Raw genomic sequence first — 22538 nt, 5'->3', positions numbered from 1 at the left:
AGGTAACTGCAATAGATGTTTTTATTGAGGTATAATTAGCATAACATTATATTAGTTTCAGGTGTACAAGATAATAACTCGATATTTGTATATACTGCAAAGTGATCACCGTAGTTAAGCCCAGTTAACATCTGTCACCACACATATTTACAGTTTTTTCTTGTGACGAGAACATTCCACATCCCTGCAATGGATTTTGATGCAAAGTTGGTAAAAACAAAACAAAACAAAAGTTTTGGATTCCCAGCTAAGAGAAGCAAAGCAAATTATAAAGGAAAAATCCTAATTAAGGTCTATGAGTGAGACCAAGAACTGGAATAAATGCATAATATTTCAGAATCAATGATAATGACAGCCAGAGTTCATTTCATTTAAAAACCTAGTACCAAGGTATAGTAAGAGGCAGCATAATTTTGAAACTAGGAGCAGATTCTGGAATTGGATCACCTATGTGTGAATCTCTGCCCATGTTAGCTGTGTGAGCTTGGGCAAGTTACTTAACCTCTCTGTGCCTTAGTTTCTTTATCTGTAAAATGTGGATCACTGCAATATTCTACCTCACAGAGTTATTATGAGGATTAAATAACTTAATGTGCACAGAGGACTTAGTATAGAATCTGACACATAATTACTACTTGATAATTGTTAGTTAGCTAGTTTTAAAATACCGTGTTTACTAAGAATCTTTAATTTTAGCTATTTAAATAGGAATTTCCATCTTTGGAAAAAAAATGTCTTCAATAAACTACTCTTGCAGTAAAATGCTATTAGTCAAACCACATGACATAATGAAAGTCACTCCCACCTATAGCTTTCATTAATTGCAGACAAAATACCTAGTAAAAATAGCTTAAAATTTTAATAATTATCTTCAAAATAATATATTTTCAAAATATAACTATATAACTTTTCTAGGATAGTCACTGCAAAGAGCTATGGAAATAAATAAATAAATGGACGAATGAATGAATGAATGAATGAGCAGGCCTAAAGAAGCTCCATCTCTGCATCAGCTTTGGTGGTTTATGGAATGGAATGTGGACAACAAAGAAAGGCGATCTGAATACTGCTGTTGTAGGCACAAACTTTGTAATCATTATGAGCAACCGCCATGTATTAAATACTTATGAAAGGCCCTAGAGATACAAAAATGTTACTAGACACTTGCCCTGTCCTCAAGAGCAAAGCAGTCTAGATGTGGAAACAAAACACACACATACACACATAATAGCTTCCATGAGCAGTGCAGACCTAGTGGAACTTAAGCTACTACAAGAGTGTTGTCATGAACAGCAATGGAACTGGCTTTCATTCATCTCCATGTAACATTTGAACAGAATATAAGGGAATATGTGCATCTATTTTTCCTCATTTCCTCTTTATTATACATCTATAAGGTAGTCTTAGCCCTATTTGATAGAAGGAATTGAGATTCAGAGACATTAAGTAATCGATCATGGACACTTAAACAAAAATGGAAGAGCTGAAATACGAAATCTGATCTACACTATAACATTATGGATGTCGTATATGTTAACAAGAATGAAACTGATGGCTGAATTGTCCTGGGCAAAGTTATCTGTAGGATGCATGATAAATGCATTAAAAACCTATACAATTCTCTTAGGGTCATAAGACTATAGCATCGCTGATTTATTTCCCAGTGAAAACAATTGCACACATGCACACATTGAGTAAAAAACACTACTGCCATCCCCTAGTAAGACAGTAACGGGAGTGACGTGACACCAAAATGATTTACAGATTCATTCCACATATGATATACTTCCTCTACACTGACCTTCCCTTTTTTGAAGATGGGAGGTTGTAATCATTGAGTTTTACATACATGCAGGTCCAATGTGCAGTGTTTATGAATTAGCTGAATACAACATGCCTCTGAATGTGAGCTATTCAGCCTTTGCCTGTTCTCTGTTCCCTTACTAACCTATCCTTTCACACTCAGTTGTATGTGTTCACTGCCAGGAATTGGATTAACCGTTGAACATCTCCAAGTACAGAGGGTCTTCCCTACCATTCTGGTATCAGGAGACAGTAGTAGTTTACCTCAAGTAGTGAAAAGGACACATGGAACTGGAATAAAGAAGACATGAGTTCGAATCTCAGCTATACTCTGAACTAGCTGTATAACCATAGACAGGTTACTCAACTTCTCTGAGCTTCAGTTTTCAGATCCGTAAATCAGGAATAATGATATTTGCCTCCCTGAACATTGAACAGAATGCTGTATATTATATACCTCTCTATGCACTAAGTACTCTAAAAGAGCTGATTTACTTTCCCATCTTCTTTATGGTTAGATAATGTGACAGCAATCATTTTAATCACATGAAGTTGTATTTCAATAGCATGACTTCACCAAAAATATATAGATTAAAATGCCATGTTATGTTGCTGTTTTAATGAATGGCACATTGAACATAAGAAGCAAATCACATCTTATAAATGGACAAAAGTTCAAATTATTTCTTGGATAACACCACCAAATACACAAATATTTGTTCTTATAATCACTATCATGTTTTTGTTCAGTTCTGAATATCCAGTTTCTCTGCAAGAAATTTACAAGTTGTCATATTAATTGTTTTCAGAAGGGACATAATGCAATTGGTGATCAGAATACATAAGAATTGAAGATAAATTAATTGGGAAACTTGGGATAATTGTTAAAATGAACTTATGTGGTAATGTCTTTCTGAATTTTAAGCAGGAAACTTTTGTCACTGATACTTTTTACTTATGGGCTAGTATTTGCTCTGAAAACAAAGTACTTGCCTGTAAAAAGAAACTAATTAATGACACAGAATTGTGTATGAAAATATCAGATTTAACAGACATGTGCTAGTTATCATGTTAGGGTTTTTTTTACATATGATATCTTATTTCTCATTTATCCTCACAAAAGTGAATGAAGCAAAAATTATTCCTATTTTACAAAAGAAGAGACTGAATTCAGAGAAGCTAAGCTATTTGCTCATAGACATTTAGTGAGTTTCTGGTAGTGTCAGAGTTTAACCCCAGAGATTCAAACGTCAAGCATAGCATCCTTTACATTCTACGACTACTGCTATGAAAATCAGAAATGCTGTACTGGGTCAGATCAGTGATTTATTCAGCTCTCAATGCCGGTGCTGGGAGTTACAGTATAACATGGAGGCCGGGGTAAAAAGCTGGTACTCCAAGACAGAGATCAGTCCCGGGATCAAAAGTCAGAAGGCATACCTGATTGAGCATTTGAGAAAAGTTAGTGAATTAAACCAGGCAAGCACACACATGTCTGAAAACACACAGGAAAAAGCATGACAGGCCAGACCAAGCAAAGATATGGGAACTAGAAAGGCCTAAATCCTAGAGACTAAGGCAAATATGCAGGAATCTGGAAATTCACAGAAACCAAAGGGCCAGGCTCAGTATTTAGGAAAACAGACATATGGTACCAATAACAAGGCAGGTTCAAAACCAATGCAGCCCATTTCCTGGCCAGGTAGCTTCTTACACACTTTAACCAGGACAACAGATAGTTGTTGAAAGAGCCTCTCTCTCTAATACTGATCTCAAATAACAGTTCGAAAGTTTTAAAGCGTATTCTATCTTTCATATCTAATACCAATCAAACTTTTTTTTAATCTAAAAAACATAGGATGAAAAAAACAATCAAACATTTAGACTTCTATTGGTTGCATAAAGACCACTTGAGAAAAGAATTAAAAAGCACACATTTATAGGAAATTCTGAAGCATTTTTGAAAAATCACAAAGCTTGCATTTATGCTCAGAGATGATTAGGCAAAAGGCATTTCAGGATGCTGGGAAAAATTGGCCCTTAACAAAAGGTACTTGTCTCTAAAGGAATAATAGCTAAAACGCCTTCAGCTTATCGTACTGAGAGCACAGACAATGACATCATAGAAACAGCATAAATCACAAAGCACTTACTGCTTAATGTCATCATATGGAAGCACATTTTGCTGAGGTAAATATAATGGATGGGAACACTTTCTCCTTAATTACATGTGTTACAGGGACAACACGCACTATGAGAGATGCTGATCAGTGAATCTCAATGGAGCTCAATCTGCCCATTTCTCAGAGCCACGTCTTTGAAGTATACTTGATAAAATAAAAGTACCTTGTCTTTTGTCCATGTCATAATCAGAGATGCCTCGTACCCTCCCCTGATATAAAAAATATGGCTAGGTTAGGTGGGACAACCCAGCCAAATGCATTTATATCTCAAAATTCACATTTCTTGGGTCTTTGTTTAGAATAGCACACCCTAAATGCCAACTCCTTACCCAGGCTTTCCTTCCACTAAGGCTTGGGCTCTGAGCATACTCAAACTGCCTTTTCCATGTCCAAGTCAGCATGGCTCTTGAGCTTACAACAAAAACAACAAGCATAACAGCTACTAATTACTGAGCAGTTACTATATGTCAAGCATTGTGCTATGCGCTTTATCTCATAGAAGTAAAGGCAGCGTTCTTGCTGCTGTCAAAGGCCAACCCCTCCATTTATGCTCTGGATTCTATGTCCTCCTGTTTTCTCTTCCTTGATCTCTCCTTCTCTAACAGATCACCTCTGCTGACATATGAACATGTGCTAGAATTTTTGATATTTTAAAAAAGAGATCCTTCCTTGATGACACATCCAGCTATCATCCTCATTAATCTATGCTTCTTCATAACCAAACTTCTCAAAAGGGTCAAATTCAATGGATATTTCTGCCCTCATTTTATACAGTTGACAATGCCCTCCTTCTTGAAACCTACTTAAAAGGTAGGTTTCCTTCTTTTATTTTTGCCATACCTCTTAATCTCCTTTACTGGTTCTTCATTATCCATACCCCCAGAGACTGATCCTGGACCCCCTCATTCCTTCCTTTTCTAAATTCTCTCTCTTGGTTATGTCATCCAGTATCATAATCTTAAAAATATAGTATATTGATTACTCTCAAAAGTATATCCCTGGTCCATAATTCTGTGAACCCCAGACTTGTAGAAAAACTGCCTAATTTGAAACTTTTATATTCATATTCCACAGGCACCTCACATTTACATCAAAAACTAAACTTTGCCATTCCCAAAACTTATGCCTAAATCTACTCTCAGTTTTCTCCATCTCAATAAATGGTACCACTACAGAACCAGCTGAGTAAGCTAGAGACCAAGGTATCATCCTTTATCTCAATCTCTACATCTATCATCTTTACTTATTTATTTATTATTAGTAGTGTTAACAACACTTGTATCAATAATAAGAGGAGATAGCCCTTCTTGAACACCTAGTATGTGCCAGGCACTGTGCTAAGTGTTATAGCTGTATTAATTCATTTAATCCTCATACCAAGCTTTTGAGGTATGTACTATCATTATTCCCACTTTATAAATGAGAAGACTGGAGCCACAAGATGAAATAAGTTGCCTGAAGCCACACATCTATTAAATGATAAAGCTTGGATTTGAATCTGAGGCATCAGGCTCCAGAATCCATCCTTTTAGCCACTACACTAGGCTGCCTTATTTCAGTTTGATGTACAATGTGCCTCTGTATTTATTAGATTTTTTGGATGGGCAGCTGCCCACTTGCTTAGGGAAAACAGTCTTCAATGACAATCTCCCTGTGATTCAGTTAACCTTCTAAGATATACATTACTACATATGTAGAAAGTTAAGCTCAAACAGGTAAAGTAACTTGTTTAACAACATAAAGCTAGTAAGTGTTGGAGTTAGAACTTAATCCAACTCTTCATGAGTCCAGAGACCAAAAATTTAACCACCAGGCTATACTCAACCTTGTTGAGTTTGCCACACGGACAGATTTAAACAGCCATCATCCATTTCCTTATCACCACACCTCAGACTATCAAATCACAGCCAAGCTCTTATGGTACAAAGACAACTTTGCCTTAGGATCATAAAGTCATTAGCAGCTATGCTCGGTTTTAAAGCCATATTTTTTTGTTAGCCATTCTGAGAGACATGAGGCCATCCTAGGAAAGAAGGACTAGTAGAGAATAAGATGAAAAATGAAAACACTTTTTGTCTACAGGGCTGGCTGTGAGGCTTCCTTCATGTACAAAGATGAGAGTATTGACCCACTATCAGTAGGGCGGAAACTCAGGAATTCTTTCTCTAATAGCAGACATGGAAAGCTAGTATACATCTAGTCACTTTTTGGGGGGTTCCTCTGAACAACTTCTGTAAAATAACCTCCAGGATAAAGAGCACTGACTGGAGTAATGAACTAGAGTTACACTACAGTCCATGGGAAAATCAAATCCATATCTCTGGCCAAAATATGTTAGAGAAAAGTCATACAAGTTATATAATATCCTCAAAAAAAACCTATTTTTTTCCAAGCAGGTCACATGTCAAAGCACAGAAAGAGTAAAAACATAGAGGGGCTCTAGGAGATTGGCTACAGGGAACCATTAAAATTTTATCTATAAACATGAAATCTGACTAGCATGGGATTAAATTTGAAGGGGTTTCCCAAAACAGAAATTCTGCCTCCAAAATGTATATATGCTGGACTTGACTTTATTTATTCTATTAATTGCTCAGTTAAAAACTTATATGATGTCAGTAGAAGGACAAAATGAAAAGCATAGGAACCAAAAACAATAGGAAAAAAATAGGAAAGGGGGAGGGAGGGAGGGATGGAAGTGGCCCAGAATGAAACAGAAGGACATGAAGCAGAGGACAGAGGAGATATTAAACAATTAGCTTTGGCATTAGAAAGCTAAATGTAAAAACATTTACAAAATTGCTTACACGGACTTTATCTTATACTACATCTTAAGTCACAGAACTCTAATGCAAACACACTGCATGTGCAAAGCAAGATGTATTCATATGCACTATAAATCATAATGAAATTATTTTAAATAGCATGACTAGGCTCTTAAGCTATCTGTTTCTGATAATATTTACGTAACAGTTTTTACATCTTTAGAAGGGCATTGGCTCTCATTCAGTGTTTCCTGGCCCATGTCTCCTATGTCATCTACAGACTTAGTACCCAAGTTTGTCCACATATGGTTACTTGGTTCCTTGTAGATGGAAGGGCACCACAAGCCGAGGAATGCAGAAAGGCTCAAGAGGCTGGAAAAAGCAAAGATATAGATTTTCTCCTAGTGCCTCCAGAAAGGAATGCAGACCTATACACACCTTGTTTTATCCCAGTGAGACTCATTTTGGACTTCTGGCTTCAAGAACTGTAAGATAATAAATGGGTGTTTTTTTAAGCCATGACGTTTGTTGTAATTTGTTACAACAGCCATAGGAATCAAATACATTTCCTTTCCCATTTCTTTGATTTCTAAGCCCTTTCTCTTTCTCCATTACTAATCTCATGCAATTTTTTCAATGGGAATATCAGCACCTCAATCTCTTATCTTGGTTTACCAAGCACAGGCTGCCAAAACCAAGGAATGTCTTCATCTTCACACACAGCTCCTCTCTCAGCTCTTGCCATTTAGTTACAACAATCCAAAGACCTGATGGATTAATTTGTAGCCTCAAATGACATCTGTCCCCTTCATTTATACCATATTCCAACTTTCTCATGTTATTGTCCTCCTACATTATTGTCCTCTCTTCCTCCTGTGCTGCTTCAAAGGGTAAAAGAACAAAAAAGGGATACAACCACTCATGTTGGTTACTTGGCTTTCACATGCCCTGATGTAGAGACAAAGCAAAGGCATACTTGTATAATGGAAACTGCCACACAAAGGGACAGAATTTGACATGAAGAAATGGATGTTTCATCTAAATCTATGCCTCCTTACTGGTGCACAAAGAGAAAGACAAATGAGGGAGGGTGACGATGGAAGAATTATTATCAAAAATTCTATTACCCTCTAACAATCAAAGAAAGGCAGGTAGGAATCCAAAGGTCTTCCTCTATGTACAATAATATGACAGGTCTCATTAATTCAATCAAGTGCCATTGAATGGCTAAACTGTATGCCTGACATTTTGCTCAGTTCTAAGGGTGATAGAAATTAAGTAGGGTCATAGTCCCTTCCCTGTGGGAGTTTACAGTCCTATCCTGTTAGGGTAACAAAATCGTCATCTATTAAAGAATTAGAAACTATCCCAATACAATATAAGCAGCACCGCTGGTGTAGTGGTATCATGCAAGATTCCCCAATACAATATATTATCAAGAACTAAATCTTATGATTCTTGTTCAATGAAGTATACACTACAGAAAAAGGTGAGATCAATGAAGGCCAGAGTATGTGGAGAAAGCTTCTTAAATTGGTTTCCAGATGAGAAAGCCACTTTTTTGCCACTGACTTAATTTCTTCAGCATAAGTGCTCTTTGTGAATGAGGATGAAGATGAAGATATCTGTAAAGGTTCTTTCCTAGGTCAGGGCTAGCCCATATGAGTCACTCTGCTTTCCCTGCTACTGAGAGCAGAGTCTTTACTCCTGGTACTCATTCTCAGAGAGACAGCTAGGATAATGGAATAAAAGAGATGGAAAAAAATGGAAAGAGGCAGTAGGTGAAAAAAAAACAGAGTCTAAATAAAGCAAAGCTAGAAAGAGAGAGAAAGAAAAAAGTGGCATCCATCAGTCTTCAAAATGACAATTATAGGCTCCTCGTCAAAGCTCATAGCACTGAGGATAAGAGAGTCGTGAGAACTAAGCCTAACATCTCCCCAAATGCTGCTTCAGTGGCACAAAGACACAGCTCTAGTTTTTTTCTCTCTCTTGATCTTGCCCACCAGGAGCTTAAGGACACCCTTGGAAGATGTATTCCAGATTGCTGACAGCAGAACTCACTGACATTGGGCCCTGTTCTCCAAACCGTCAATACTATACCCAAGATAATAATAATGAAAAGAAGCTAAATCTGACTCTATCATGACAGGACTGACAAAGTGACCACATTGTAAGTGGCAGCCTGTAATTTACAAAAGTCTGGGAGGTATACAACTCTGGCCCAAAGCACATGGCATACAGTAGACACTCAATATATGCTTGTCGAATGAATGCTCAAACGAGTGACTGTACAGTACAACATAAGCTCGAGAATATGGAGGCTTTCTAGTATAATACCACTAATAATATCATGAACTTGCTTTCAATGAACGTTCATGGGACTCAGGACACTGTGTCCCACAAAGGATATTCTTAGGCTTCCAGTTCTTGCCTATCTCTTCAGTCTCCACTGATACCATCCTCCCACTTGCTCACCAGGCTCCACTGACCTTCTTTCAAATCCCCAGATGTCTGCTGCTTTCTGCCATCTCAGGGCAATTGCATATGCTTTTTTCTCTGTCCAGAATACAACCTCTTCTCTTCACCCCACCACCACTGACTAGCTCCTACTCATCCTTGAGGTCCCTGGATTTTTCAATCTCCTATTTGAACCAGTATATAGTTTATAATATTCATGTAATTAAGAAAAACAGTTGATGTCAGGAAAGGTCTGTAATAGCATGTCCTTAGTGTCATTGTCATAGTTGGAAGAATAAGCTGATCAGACCATGAGTCTTGCCCATTGTACTAATTCTTAAATTTTGTGCCTAGTGTAGCCTAGTGACAAAGAAAGATACAACAAAGGTAAATTAAACAGAGTTGAGAACTACTCATTCTCTTTGATTTTTATTCTACAGTCCAAGAATCAGTCCCATTCCTCCCTGCACATTCCCTCCTGCAGCACATTTCCCACCAACACACTATCAATCCCCTCTCTATATTCTGACCCCGTTCAAAACTCAGAAAATGAACCTGCTGAAGTAATGGAAAAGTAACTGAAACCCCAGAAGAATGGGGCAATGAGTGTAATTTTGTTTCTATGCTCCAGTCTCTTCCAAGGCAAATGAACCTATGGGCCACCTACTATCAGAATCTATCCCAAGTACCCTCCCCATCAACGTGCCTTCACAAAACAGAGTTTACCAGCTATAGCAGCATAAATACTGACGCTTTTGTTAAGGCAGGAAAAAAACCCACTATCTTATTTGCTTTCATTCTCCACTAAGACTCCACTAGAAATTCCTTCCTTGGCAATACTCTCATTGTGGTTGTAGTGGGAATGACAGCATGGCCTCCACGAACATCATGATGCACAGTGGTTTCTCTCTCTATGCTGTTTGACAGGAAAGATCTATAGGTCAGCTGTTGTGTTTTGGTCCAAACCCAAGCATGATAATGAGATGCTAATGTAGCATAAGTAAATCCTTATTTTATGTCATTAATAGAAATATAGACACTGACATATTGTAAACACTAATAGTATAAGGGCCCAGTATGCAGACCACAAAGAGGGTCTCCTGGGGGTCTAGGAGCACAGGCTGAAAATTACTGAATTTAGCATATTTTGTCATTCTATGTTCCTTCTTCAGAGGGTGCTATTTGATGAGTGGTATCGTTGCCTCTTGAAATGAAGTTCAAAGCACTTAGCTGCATTTCAAGTTTCTCAGTTGCCATTTGCATTGCCCTTCCTGCCATCATAATGAACTGTATCTTTTTCCTTCTCAAAATCATTAACCTATGTGAGATAAGAGGCAGTTCTTATTAGTGCAATTGCAGAACTGACAGAAAAGGGGCCCAGAAAGGCACCAAGATTCTATCTGGGCACATGGCTCGGGTTCCTGCCGCAAATGGCTTTCAGTCTCTCAGTTATCAGATCCTTCACTGCCTGTCTGCTCCTCCTTCAAGACTGTAACCAGAGAGAACAGACCTTCTCTGAACTACTAGACAAGGTCATCATTCTTCCATTACCCTACCCCCACCATGGGACCCAGATACTGCTTTCTTCTGAGTTACTACTGATGATTCATTAGGACCCCATATTGCACACTAACAGACTTAGATGAAGGTCTATTATCCTTTATTTCCAAAACTAGCTGCTTCACCCATGTTCTCTATCCATTACTCTTAGCCACCTCCCAAACTTTGTTCCCTCAATAACCTGGTTCCTTTTTACTGGCTCTTTTGCCAATGCTTTTCAAACATGTGTTGCCCCTTGCCCTTGTCCACCAAAACAAGAAGTGGGAAAAAAACACATTTGGTTTGATTCCGCTGCCATTTTAGAAATTAATTATTTTTCTCCTTCCATTCAATACCAAACTTGTGAAAATTTTTATCTCAACACCTCCATTTTCTCAGCAGCCCTTTGCTCCTTAATCTCCTATCTTCTGTCTTCCATGATCATCAAAACACAGTAATTATTCTCTCAAAGGTCACATATGACCTGCTTTTATCACTGTCTTTATTGTTGAACTCTAGTTTTCCCTGAGGTTGACCATCCCCCCTTCTTGACTTGTCTCTTCCTTGTGTTTTGTTTTGGTAACTGTCCAATTCTGGTTTTCTTCTTTCTTTCCTAACCAGTTATTAAATGTCTCCCCACTGATTCTTTATCTCATCCATGCAGGTGGGTATTAACTAAAGTTCTGTCTTCAGTCCTCTGTTCTTTTTGCCTCTAGCATTTTCTTGCTGAGGGGTAGGAAAACTTGATATAAAGCCAGAGTGGCAAATTCAAGTGCTTACAAGGGCCAGACAGGTAATGTAGATAACTGAAGAAAAAGATGGATGGGTGTAAGATACAAATAGGGAGTATAGGATGCTTGGGGTAAACTATAGCATTAGCTTCTATTTCTAAAGGATAGATGCTATACAGCCCCAGCCAATGTGTGCCGGGTTGGCCAAATGTGTCACCCCTGCCAATTTTTCATCAGAAATCTGAAGTCTGGATCTTTCTGCTAATTCTCAAAATTTCCAAATGTTAGTCACTGATTCATTTTTTTTTAAATGATGTAGATTGTATCAGTTAGGATTGACTAGGTTATACTGTATTTACACATGACTCCAGATTCTTAGCTTACAGCAAAAGGTTCCTTACCCACATTATAATCCCATCACAGGTTAGTTGCATATCTGCTGCACATCATGTTTAGTCTAGGACTCAGGCTGACACAGCTACTTCTATATTCTACTTCTATCTAGAATATTGATAAACAAACTCGTAGCAGAAGAAAAAGAAAACCTGGTGAATCATGCACTGAAACTATGTACTTGAATCATGCTTTATAGTTCCTCTCCGGAATACTGCACATCACCTCTGCACACATTTCCTTTGCCAAAACAAGTCACATGGCCAAGGATGACTTTAATGGGAAGGAGGAGTTTAATCCTCTCCTAGAGAGAGGCGGCAAGTATTTGTGATCAATAATACAATCTACTCTACTGGCTAAACACAACTATCAGTGGTCCATTACCAGTTTGCAACCTCTAAAGTTCAGTAAAGAGCAAGGAACAGAGACTCAGGAAATATGATTTGTCATTGCCACTCAGGACACTGGGCAAGTTACTTCACCAATTGGTCTCCTCTGTAAAAGGAGGGACTCAGAATAGATGATATTTAAAGTCTCCTTACAGACCTACTATACTGAGTGTGTGAACAGCTCTGTACAGATAGAAAACTATTGAGCCTGAACCTGCAAAACTGCTTTCATCCAAGTCCCAGTACTACATTTTCTAAAAATAGCTGCACATTTTTATTTACATATCCAACCACCAGCATCCAGCAAGTCTTTTTTTTTTCATGAGAAAGCACCAATGCAGTTTATTTTAATTCTTCTAGTTTATGAGAATAACTTCTTAATGCTACATCAGAAGTCAATTCATCAATACTGAATTTGGAAAGCACAATCAAGAAAGACCCAAATTTTTATTGGGACTACACAACTTAGCATATACTAGATACCATGATTCTAGAACAAAATCAAAAGCAAAAATCTGAAATATGCATGACAAAAGTTCTTAAACTCCAGGGGATCCATGAACCACCCCAAACTGTATACAAAAGATTGTGTAGTGCATGCATAGATTTTTCTGGGTAAAGGTCCTGTAACTTTAATCAGCTTCTAGAGGGGCCCAAACAGTACACGGTAGAATTCTGATTTCCTCTGTATTTTCAATAATGGAAGCTGTGGACCTTGGGAAGTTTACTTTTGCACGTTTAAGACTCAATTTTCATGGCAAGAGGGTAGAAAAGAAAAATAAAAGTAACTTGCGAGGACTGGGCAGGGAAAAACTCGGAAGTGTTCTTTACTTCATAAGTTTTAGTAACATGTTCTGGTTTAGAGAAGGGAAATGGGGACATCAGTGGTAACATCATAAGCTGAAACAAGGAGACTCCTACAGGGATTTTTCAGGTCCTTAGAAAAAACAAACTTTAGTATGAATAAAGCAATAGCAAGAATGAAAAATGCAATTTAACTCAGGTCTAATTTTCTGTTTCTGCATATTAACAACTTATTTTTGATTTCTGAATATCAAAAACTTCAATCAGAATACTTTAAAAATATTATTCTGCATGCACTTAACAAATATGACAAAAGACAAGAATCCAGTTGTCTTGTTCACATATATTTAAAATCGGCCAGTACAGATAATCACGAACACTTCACTGCATTGATCTGAGGGCATCCTACCTCTATGCACACGTTCATGTAACACTACTAGTAATTACCCTGGAGCAGAGGCAAAACGGAGATGGAGGAATCACCCTACAAAGCAAGTTTAAGGGATTAAACGTCATCATCGTCTTCATCGTCATCATCACTACTGAGGACAAAGCTGCTGCCTGTGGACAGGGGCCCTTCCTCCTTAACATTCCCTGAATCACCCACAGTCCCTCTCTCAGTGGAATCTTCTTCCTTCTCATCTGACTCTTCGTCAAACCCCTTCTCAGAGCCTTCTTCATCAAACATTTTCCCAGAGCTGTTACCTTCGAATTCTGATTTTTCAGAGTTATTTTCTTCTACCTCTTTTTTAAGAATGTTTTCACTAAATTCCTTCTCAGAGCCCTCTTTCTCAAAACCTTTCTCAAGGCCGTTCTCATCAGGATCTGTTTTGAGTCTCTTCTTTTTGGGCTCTCTTTCTGCACCATTCTCTTTCGACTCTTTTTTAGGACTACCCTCTTCATGCTCTTTCTCGGGGCTGCGTTCTCCGGACTCTCTGTCGGGGAAGTCTTCTTCACGCACTCTTTTGGGAGAGCCTTCCTCAAACACTCTTTCGAGGCAGCTCTCTTCAGATTCCTTTTGGGGACAGTCTTCTTCAGCCTCTTTTTCAGGGCCACTTTCTTTAGCATCTTTTTCAGAAGCATCTTCTTCAAGTTCTCCCCCATCTTCTGTTTTTTCAGACTTCTTTTCATCTGTAGGTTCTTCAAATTCCATTTCAGTTGCGGCTTCTTGAACATTCGTTTGAGATATGCAAGGGTGAAACATATTTCTGGTGATGACAACTCGCTTGTGGCGCATTCGGGATGGGCCAGCTCTTCTCTCAGGTCTCCAATCCAAGTGCTTTTGCCACACAGACAGCTTTTTCTTGTAGTCTTTGCACTTCTTTTTCTTCTTTGAGGTGTCATATTCCCCTTTCAGTGGAAACTTTGCCACCTCCACATGTAATCTGTAGCCTCTAATTTCATCATCATCCAAAAGTTTTAATGCAAGTTCCACAGACTGTCTCTTCAAATAACAGCAAAGTCCATCTCCTTTAAGATTTCCTTGATTATCTTTGTAAAGCTTGACCTTAAATTCCTCTGTTTGAGGATCTGTCATAATAATGCCAAACGTGGACATGAGCTGTATAAATTCATCCACTGTAATATCTGGAGGCAGACCAGAAACATACACATTTGTGTCTCTGCTTTCATCAGGATGAAACCATCCTGATTCACCCTTTCTCTTTTCTCCCCTCTTTTTGGTATCACTGGGTTCGGGGGATTTTCTTTGTGGAGGTTCCTCTGCAGTCCTAGCACTGACATCTTGGACATTCGCAGTAGAACTAGACGCACCGTCGTTAGAAAAGCCATAATTGGCCTGATATGTAGCAATAAAATCTTCAGTGATCTCGGGGAACCAAGCCTTCTTGTCCAGGTCCCACTCGTTTGGGGTGTCAGTCGGCTGCTGCTGGAAAGAATCGTTTTCTCCACCGGGATCTTTCTCGGTGTCGCCGTCCTCAGTGCCTCCGTACAATTCTTGCATTCGCAACTGCTCATCAAACTCGTCGTTCTCATCCAAGTTGTTGCCGCTCATGTTGCCGACTTAGCCCAGGTGCAGTGTCCGGGAGAGTGAAGAGGCCGAAGTGACGCTGGCTCGCCCCGCTGGGTCTTGACACCGCCGCTCGATCCACAACGCGGCGGGAGCGGGCACATTCTAAGATGACTGCGGGTCCCGCTGCAACGTCTGGAAACCGCTTGACAACGGAGGCCCGCTGACGCTGACGCAGTCGCCATTGTTGATGCAGCCGCCATTGTTGACGCGTCACGACATCGCCATCCAGCAAGTCTTAATCCAAGCTGCTCTTCACTCCAACACTGATTTTCTTATTTGTAAAAGGTTCCACTGACAATCCAACTAATATGTTTGGAATCATCCTTATCTCTTTTATTTCTTTTATTTCTCTAGTCCCCCATCTCCAGCTAGTCATGAAGCTCTAGAAATATTGTCTTCCTGATATTTCTTCCATCCACCCCTTCCTTTTCAGTCTGATTGCTATCAATAGTATCCATGCTTCTTATCTATTCATATCTGAATAGCTGACCTGGCTTACTATCTTGGCTCTTGCCACTCCTATTTCTGAAGTGTTAGTGCTGTCATACAATCATCTCTTTACCCCATCCACGTAACTCCCACAGCCTCACCCCTATTCAAAACCTTCAGTAACTCCTTGCTGCCTTCAGGTCAAAACTCCTTCACCTGACATTCAGGTTGCCTTCAGTAACTGACTATATAACTTTAAGCCATTTAATAAACAGATGCTCAACACCACTAATTATTAGAGAAATGCAAATCAAAACTACAGTGAGGTATCACCTCACACCAGTCAGAATGGCCATCAAAAAGTCTACAAATAACAAACGTTGGGGAGGATGTGGAGAAAAAGGAACCCTTTTCACTGGTTTCATCCCCACTATAGGTGGGAATGAAAATTGGTGCAGCCACTGTGGAAAACAGTATGGATGTTCCTCAAGAAACTAAAAATAGAACTACCATATGATCCAGCAATTTCACTCCTGGATATATATCCAGAAAAAAAAACGAAAACACTAATTTGAAAAGATACATGCACCACAATGTTCACAGCAGCACTATTTATAATAAAAGAAGCAACCCAAGTGCCCATCAACAGACTATTGGAGTAAGATGTAGTATATATACAATGGAATATTAGTCATAAAAAGAATGAAATGCTGTCATTTGCAGCAACATAGATGGACCTAGAGAATATTATGCTTAGTGAAATAAGTCAGAGAAAGACAAATACTGTATAACACCACTTAAATATGGAATCTAAAAAGTAATGCAAATGGAAATATATGCAAGACAGAAACAGACTCACAGATATAGAAAACAACTAGTGGTTGGTTACCAAAGGTGAGAGGGAATGGGGGAGGGGCAAGATAGGGGTATAGAATTAACAGATACAAACTACTATATATAAAATAGATAAGCAACAAGGATATACTGCATAGCACAAGGAATTATATCCATTATCTTGTAATGACCTATCACGGAGTATAATGTACAAAATACAGAATCACTATGCTATACAACTGAATCTAACATAATGTAAATCACCTATACTTCAATAAAAAATTTAAGCTGTTTAATTTCCCTGAGCTTAAATGTCCCCACTTGTGAAATGGACTTAATAACAGTTTACCCTACCTACTCCAAAGTGTTAGCGTATCATATGAAGAAATGTTGATATAAAATATAAAGGTTGTAAGATGAACAATTGCTTAAGCAATCCAGAATTTCTACCACCACAAATGCAAATAATTTAATGACGTTTTATATCACCAAAGTTAAGTTTTGGAAATGATTTTTCCCAAAGAGGAACCATCTAATGACTTGTTTGTATAGTCAGAGGTTGGAATAGATAAGCTGTCTCAAAGGTCTATTCTAATTGTGAAATTTTGTTGATACCTTATAACTACTGCTTACCTTAGAAACTGAGAGTAAAATTAATTAAGTTACAGAAACTAAGGAATGCCTAGCAGTTAATATCATGTGTTCTGGAGTCAGCCAACATGGGTCCAAATCTTGACTCTCCCACCTAATAATTGTGTGAACTTAATAAACCTCATTAACTTGTAAATGGCATCTGTTTTGTTCATAAAGACAAAAACTGAAGTTACCCAAGAATCCATCTATATTGTGCACTTGCTAAAAAAGGAAAAAGAGTTTGATGTATTGACACAGAAATAACTCCAAGTCATGCTATTATGTAAAAGGGGAAGCAGATCAATATTTATGATAGAATCCAATTTTTGGACATATATGTTTATATACGGATGGAGAAAACCTAGAAGGATTCACAACGAAGAGTTAACAGTGGTTATCTGTGGGGTAGGGATTGGCAGGGTAGGCACGTGGATTAAGAGGCAGGCATTTTTACTTCTCTATTCATACATTGTCATGCCAATAGAATTTTTTACAAGTCTGCATTATTTTATATTAAGCATTTTCCAAGGGGAAACAAATTCCATCTAGAGATGCTTGCTCTAATTTGAAGCCAAGGTCTTACCACTTCAGAATAAAAATAAATCCTATTATAAAGCATCACCATAGTCCAACAGAAGTAGACCTCACACAGGCCTTAGCCTTTTCCTGCTAACTGATGTTTCCAGGAAAGTGACCTTACCCTCACCTAGTTTTCCCATAAATACTTAGGAATGTGAAGGAGTTGTGATCATTTGCCCCTGGTGGGTACGTAGGTAGATTTGTAGCCAGAATCTGAAGAACAGTTGGGTGGGACCAGGAGAGAAGTAAAAGAAAACAAAATAAGAATGGCAAAAGGATCTTTTAGAGTCTGGTAAAAATCCTTACTCTATGCAGATGGTGTAGCTCAAAGCTGCACATCCCTAGGGCGAGCTATGGGAACCTGAGAGCCATGTTTTCATCTGGGAACATAATGCCCCATCTACCGCTATACATAACCATCCCTCTATGTCTCTAGATCCTTTGCCATGAAAGAAATATCATCTCAATCTGTGTTTTTAGTGTCTTTCTTCCAGTCTCACCACTATCCTGTTTTGACAAGTACAGAGAAGTAAAAGCAGCCAACATTTACAGAGTACTACCATAGACCAGGCACTGTGTTAAGTGATTTACATGGATTATCTCACTTAATCTTCTCAGCTGAAGAAATAAGCCTCACAGAGGTCATCTCACTGATAAATAGTGGAGTCAACTGTCATGTAATAGGAAGCATAAACATAAGGATTTAATCATAAGGATTGAATCAAAGGTTGGTAAGGTTTTAGGATAGAAAGAAGGTCTGGATCATGGTACTTACTCTACAGGAGAGGTAGGACACTGCACTGGGGGGCAATGGGAATCCATCTGGGATGAAGGTAGCAAAAACATGTGGTAATGATGGAAGTAATAAAAAAAATCACAGTCTAATAATAACAGCCAATATTTATTGAGTGTTAACTACCTACTAAACAAATCATATGCAGCATCTCATTAAATTCTCCCAATATAGTCACGTGAGGAAATGGCTCAGAAAGCTAATGTGGATCATCCAAGTTAGCAAGTGGTAAAGCCAGGATTCAAACTCCAGATATGCTTGATTCCAGAATGCCTAATCTCTATGGATATTCTGTCTTTTATAATTGTCATGACTCCCTCATATTTAGTATCTTAGTAATATTCAGACCATCCCATATTTCATTGCACAGGACAGGTTTTACCATTTGTTAATAAGAGTATAGATGTTCTGCTTCTCAGAGCCTGCCCTCTTTTCCAGCCAAGTACCTAGTTATCAATGCTATGGGCGCAGAGAAACTGGAGAGAGCTGTTTCAAGGTAGATTCTAGCAAGATGCAAAGAGTTACCAAATCCAAACACCATTTGCCACAATCTATTTTGATACAAGCAAGCAGTCAAAACTGAAAGGGAATGAAATGAATTCTGTGGGTCTGGGTTTGACCCAAGGTGATCTTCTTCCCTTTTCAAGCACCATAAACCTCTGCAGCTAAGACATTTAGAGGTAACCTCGCCAAGATGCTGCACAACAATTTACTGAGTCCCACAGTCCTCCTCTGGAGCCTGTTTCCAGACAACCCCAAAATGGCCCTTCCCAGCTGGATAACTGTATTTTTAAGCCAGTAGTTAATCTAGCCAAAAGATTAAGTCATCATCAGGAAGTGTATTGCCAACAAAGTTTAAGTGGTATGCTTATAAAAGGAAAACAATTTGAGCACTCTGAAATGTTCCTAATCAAGGTGTCCCTTTCCTGACAATTCTACTGCAATGAGTCTTTCAGAACACTCAGGAGTTATTCAGCTGCTGGTTTACTACCAATTTCTTTCCAGTTTCCTATCCCCTCAGGGATACTGTCCTTAGGAAGCCACCCCCAACGTCAGCAGCAGCTGCTGCCAAAACCCAAAATAAGCCACTTGTTTTGATGCACTGGCCAGAGAGGAAGGTTTTCAAGAATGCTGTAAAACCAGCCCCATGACAAGTGTTGTACCGTAAAGCAAGGAGAGATCATTTCATGTCTTTTCTAAAATTCTTTTCATTCTAGCTTTCTCAATCAATCTGATTCACAAATTCCAAATGAAAACCATCGTGTAGAAATGGACAGGTTGGCAGTCCAGTGTACGGGTCAAAGAGAACCTACTGTCCCCATGCAAGGAAATAGTTTGTCCATTGACCTTTGGCAGAAAAGTGGTGGCAGGAGACCCAGTATAAGCCAGTGCAGAAGCCATTTCTCTCTGAAACTGGGAAATTGCATTGAAACTGTTTCGAAATCCACTTGCAGCAGGGCTGAAGTCTGGTCTATGCACTCATGTCTTAGTAGCTTTGATACAACAAAGGACTCTTGCTTCAAAGAAATAAGACACATTCAGATAATTGTGCATCACCTTAAAGCTTAAAAAAAAATCCTATCCAGAATGTCGTCCTTTCTCTTGCCCATCTTAACTCTACCATTTCACAAGACTCGGCTGCAGTCTCAAAGGCTGAATAATATAATGCAGGCATTCTCAAATTTGGTGGCACAATAGAATCCCTCAGGGGAGCTTTTAAAACGGCCAATGTTCAATCCACTCCTTAGACTAAGTGAACCAGAATCCCAGAAGACTTGGGCCTGGCCATCACTATTAAGAAAAAAAAAAAAAAAACCTTATGACTCTAATGTGCGTTCAGGGTTGAGAATGACTAGTGTGGTTGTTAAGAGCGTAGACTTCTAGGTTCAAAAATATTTGAACTAGAATCTCCATTTCAATACTTTCCAGCTGTGTGACTCTAGGCAAAATTAGTCCACCTCTTGGAGTCTCAGTTTCTTTATCTGGAAAATGAGTGTAATAACACTGACCACATAAGCTTATGTGGAAGGTTGACAGAGATCATTTTTGATCTATGCTTAGCACATAGCAGGTTTGCCGTAAACATTAGCCATTGTTGTTGTTGTTGTCAGTGGCAGTTATGGGAAAATTTAAGAACCACTCCCAGTCTAAGATTACACATTTTTAACCATTATAAAGAACTTTAGAGATCATTCTAATTTAGTCCACAGAGGTGATATGACACGCATTTCCTAAAAACATTTCCTAAGCTAGGCAGTGTTGTCATTGACTCCAAATCCAGTGCTCTTTCCACTGTATTCATTTTGTTTCATTTCATCAAGTGTATTGAACACTGACTATACAACTCTAAGGTAGGTTCTTAGGACAGAAAGATAAATTCATATCAAATTGACCCTACCCTTGAGTTTCCATCTAGTGGAGGAGTACAATGTGTAAACAGCAATATAATGTGCTTCTATAGACTCAGTGAGTTTAAGTTTCTATGAGCTCACCAGAGGTAACGTGATTAACTCTGGGCGGGTTGATGAAGTTTGAACTGAGGAAGCTATGATTGAATAGTATGTTGAAAGATAAATAGGGGTTTTACAGGTAGGGAGGGATGTATGGAATGGATATTTCAGGCACAGAGAACAGCAGGAGAAAAGGTACTATATCAGCATGCCTTTCAGCTCTATCTTCTTGGGACTCCTAGAACACTTGTCTGTAGCATTCATTTGTCAAATAATAATATTTTGTCTCATGACACCTCTTCTATTTTAGCCTTGAACTATTTATCTCCTGTTACCTAATTTTTTAAGTCTTGTCACCTCAACTAGAATTTAAGCTTGAAGGAAGAAGAACCAGTTTAATAGATCACCATATCTTCCACAGTGCTTTCCATATAGTCTTAAACAGAGTGGCTGCTTAATGAATAGTTTTTGACTTGTTGATATAAAGTGGGGAAAGCAGAATAATCCTGAACATATCCGAAATTCACTACTCATTACCAGAACCTCCTGTGAAATAAAGTTTTTTTCACTTTCTCCTCCTGATTGTTCATATCATAGCCATCAAAAAGAGTCCTTTGAGCTCCTTCTGCATGCCCACTAATGAAGAATACTATGATATGCTAAGGTTAGCAGATGCCCACATGGTAGCAGCTCTTTGCATATTTCAATACCCTATTCTGTTTATACTGACCAAATTCACAAAGATTTCAAAGTTAGGCCTAGGTAGTCATTGCTGAAAACTGCTGATAACAACAAGGCTGGACCAATTAGCCTGGGTCCCTGCACATTTCAAAAAGGCATCAGGCATTCTGATGAAATTGCAAAAAATGGATAAACTATGATGCCATTCTCTAGTAGCATCCCAAAGAAGTCTTCAGGCTGGGTGGCCTGGGGAAACCGAATAATCTAATGCTCAAGCAGGATGAAACATTTCTACATTTCTTATAAACAGGGGGGCAGAATTTGAACTGAATGAAAAATCAGGATGAGCAGAGGGAATTTCTCCCACATAGAAACATTTTGAATGTTGACTTCAAGAGTGGAAAAAAACATGTTCTTACCCAGACCAGTCTTAGCCTCCATTGTGCACAACTGAGAGCCCCAAGTAGTGAGAAGCTGGCAAATCTAGGGTGGGAGAAGGAAAAGAAGATATCCTAACACATTTACCCTCCTGCAAGGACAGCTTGTTCAGTGTTTAGTAAATGCATTACCTCCATTATTCTCTCCTTTCTTCTTCCCCACCAGTAGGCAACTCTTCCTACCCACCCATCATCTTCCTTCATCCCAAATGTCTGTTAATACTTCAAGACCTTCTTATAGACATATTGAGAAAGTTAAATGAGATAATGTCAAACACCAAACAGAGAGCTTATTGCACTGCAGGTGCAACCTTATACTATATGGAAAGATCTTGCACTGGGTGACCATCCTTTACCTGGCAGAGTTCAGGCCAACTCAGGTAGAAATGGGAGAGATGGGACAGTCAAGCAGAAACACCTAGGGACTCCTATTGTAGAAAATGGTGATTGTAAAGTCAAACTTTTTCTTGGCCACTCTAATAGAAAATGAATGCATAACACAACAGACGATCAAAGCACAACAGATAAGGGAGTGACTAAGTAAATTATGCTAGATAAACAAGAAGGAATATTAAGCAGCCATCAGAAATTAGAATCCTGAGTACT

The 22538-nt window shown here is 38.7% G+C and overlaps 2 protein-coding genes and 1 long non-coding RNA gene across 4 annotated transcripts in view; all 3 read right to left on the bottom strand.

Moving 5' to 3' along the window:
• The window catches only part of IL1RAPL2 (interleukin 1 receptor accessory protein like 2), a gene marked incomplete at both ends in the record, with an annotated part of 1088726 nt that overhangs the window by 911275 nt on the left and 154913 nt on the right, over positions 1-22538 (bottom strand). The window lies entirely within an intron of this gene.
• The window catches only part of LOC309978510, an 88302-nt gene that overhangs the window by 31407 nt on the left and 34357 nt on the right, over positions 1-22538 (bottom strand). The window lies entirely within an intron of this gene.
• LOC309978033 (17S U2 SnRNP complex component HTATSF1-like) lies at positions 13570-15078 on the bottom strand (the record flags this gene model as incomplete). The annotated part of the gene is made up of 1 exon (XM_082864396.1): positions 13570-15078. The coding sequence occupies one exon, from the start codon at positions 15076-15078 to the stop codon at positions 13570-13572; it is 1509 nt and encodes a 502-aa protein (XP_082720522.1).

This window comes from Leucopleurus acutus, assembly GCF_964270905.1.
Source record: "Leucopleurus acutus genome assembly, chromosome: X".
Classification (NCBI taxonomy): domain Eukaryota; kingdom Metazoa; phylum Chordata; class Mammalia; order Artiodactyla; family Delphinidae; genus Leucopleurus; species Leucopleurus acutus.
This window is presented reverse-complemented; position numbering and strand designations above follow the sequence as displayed.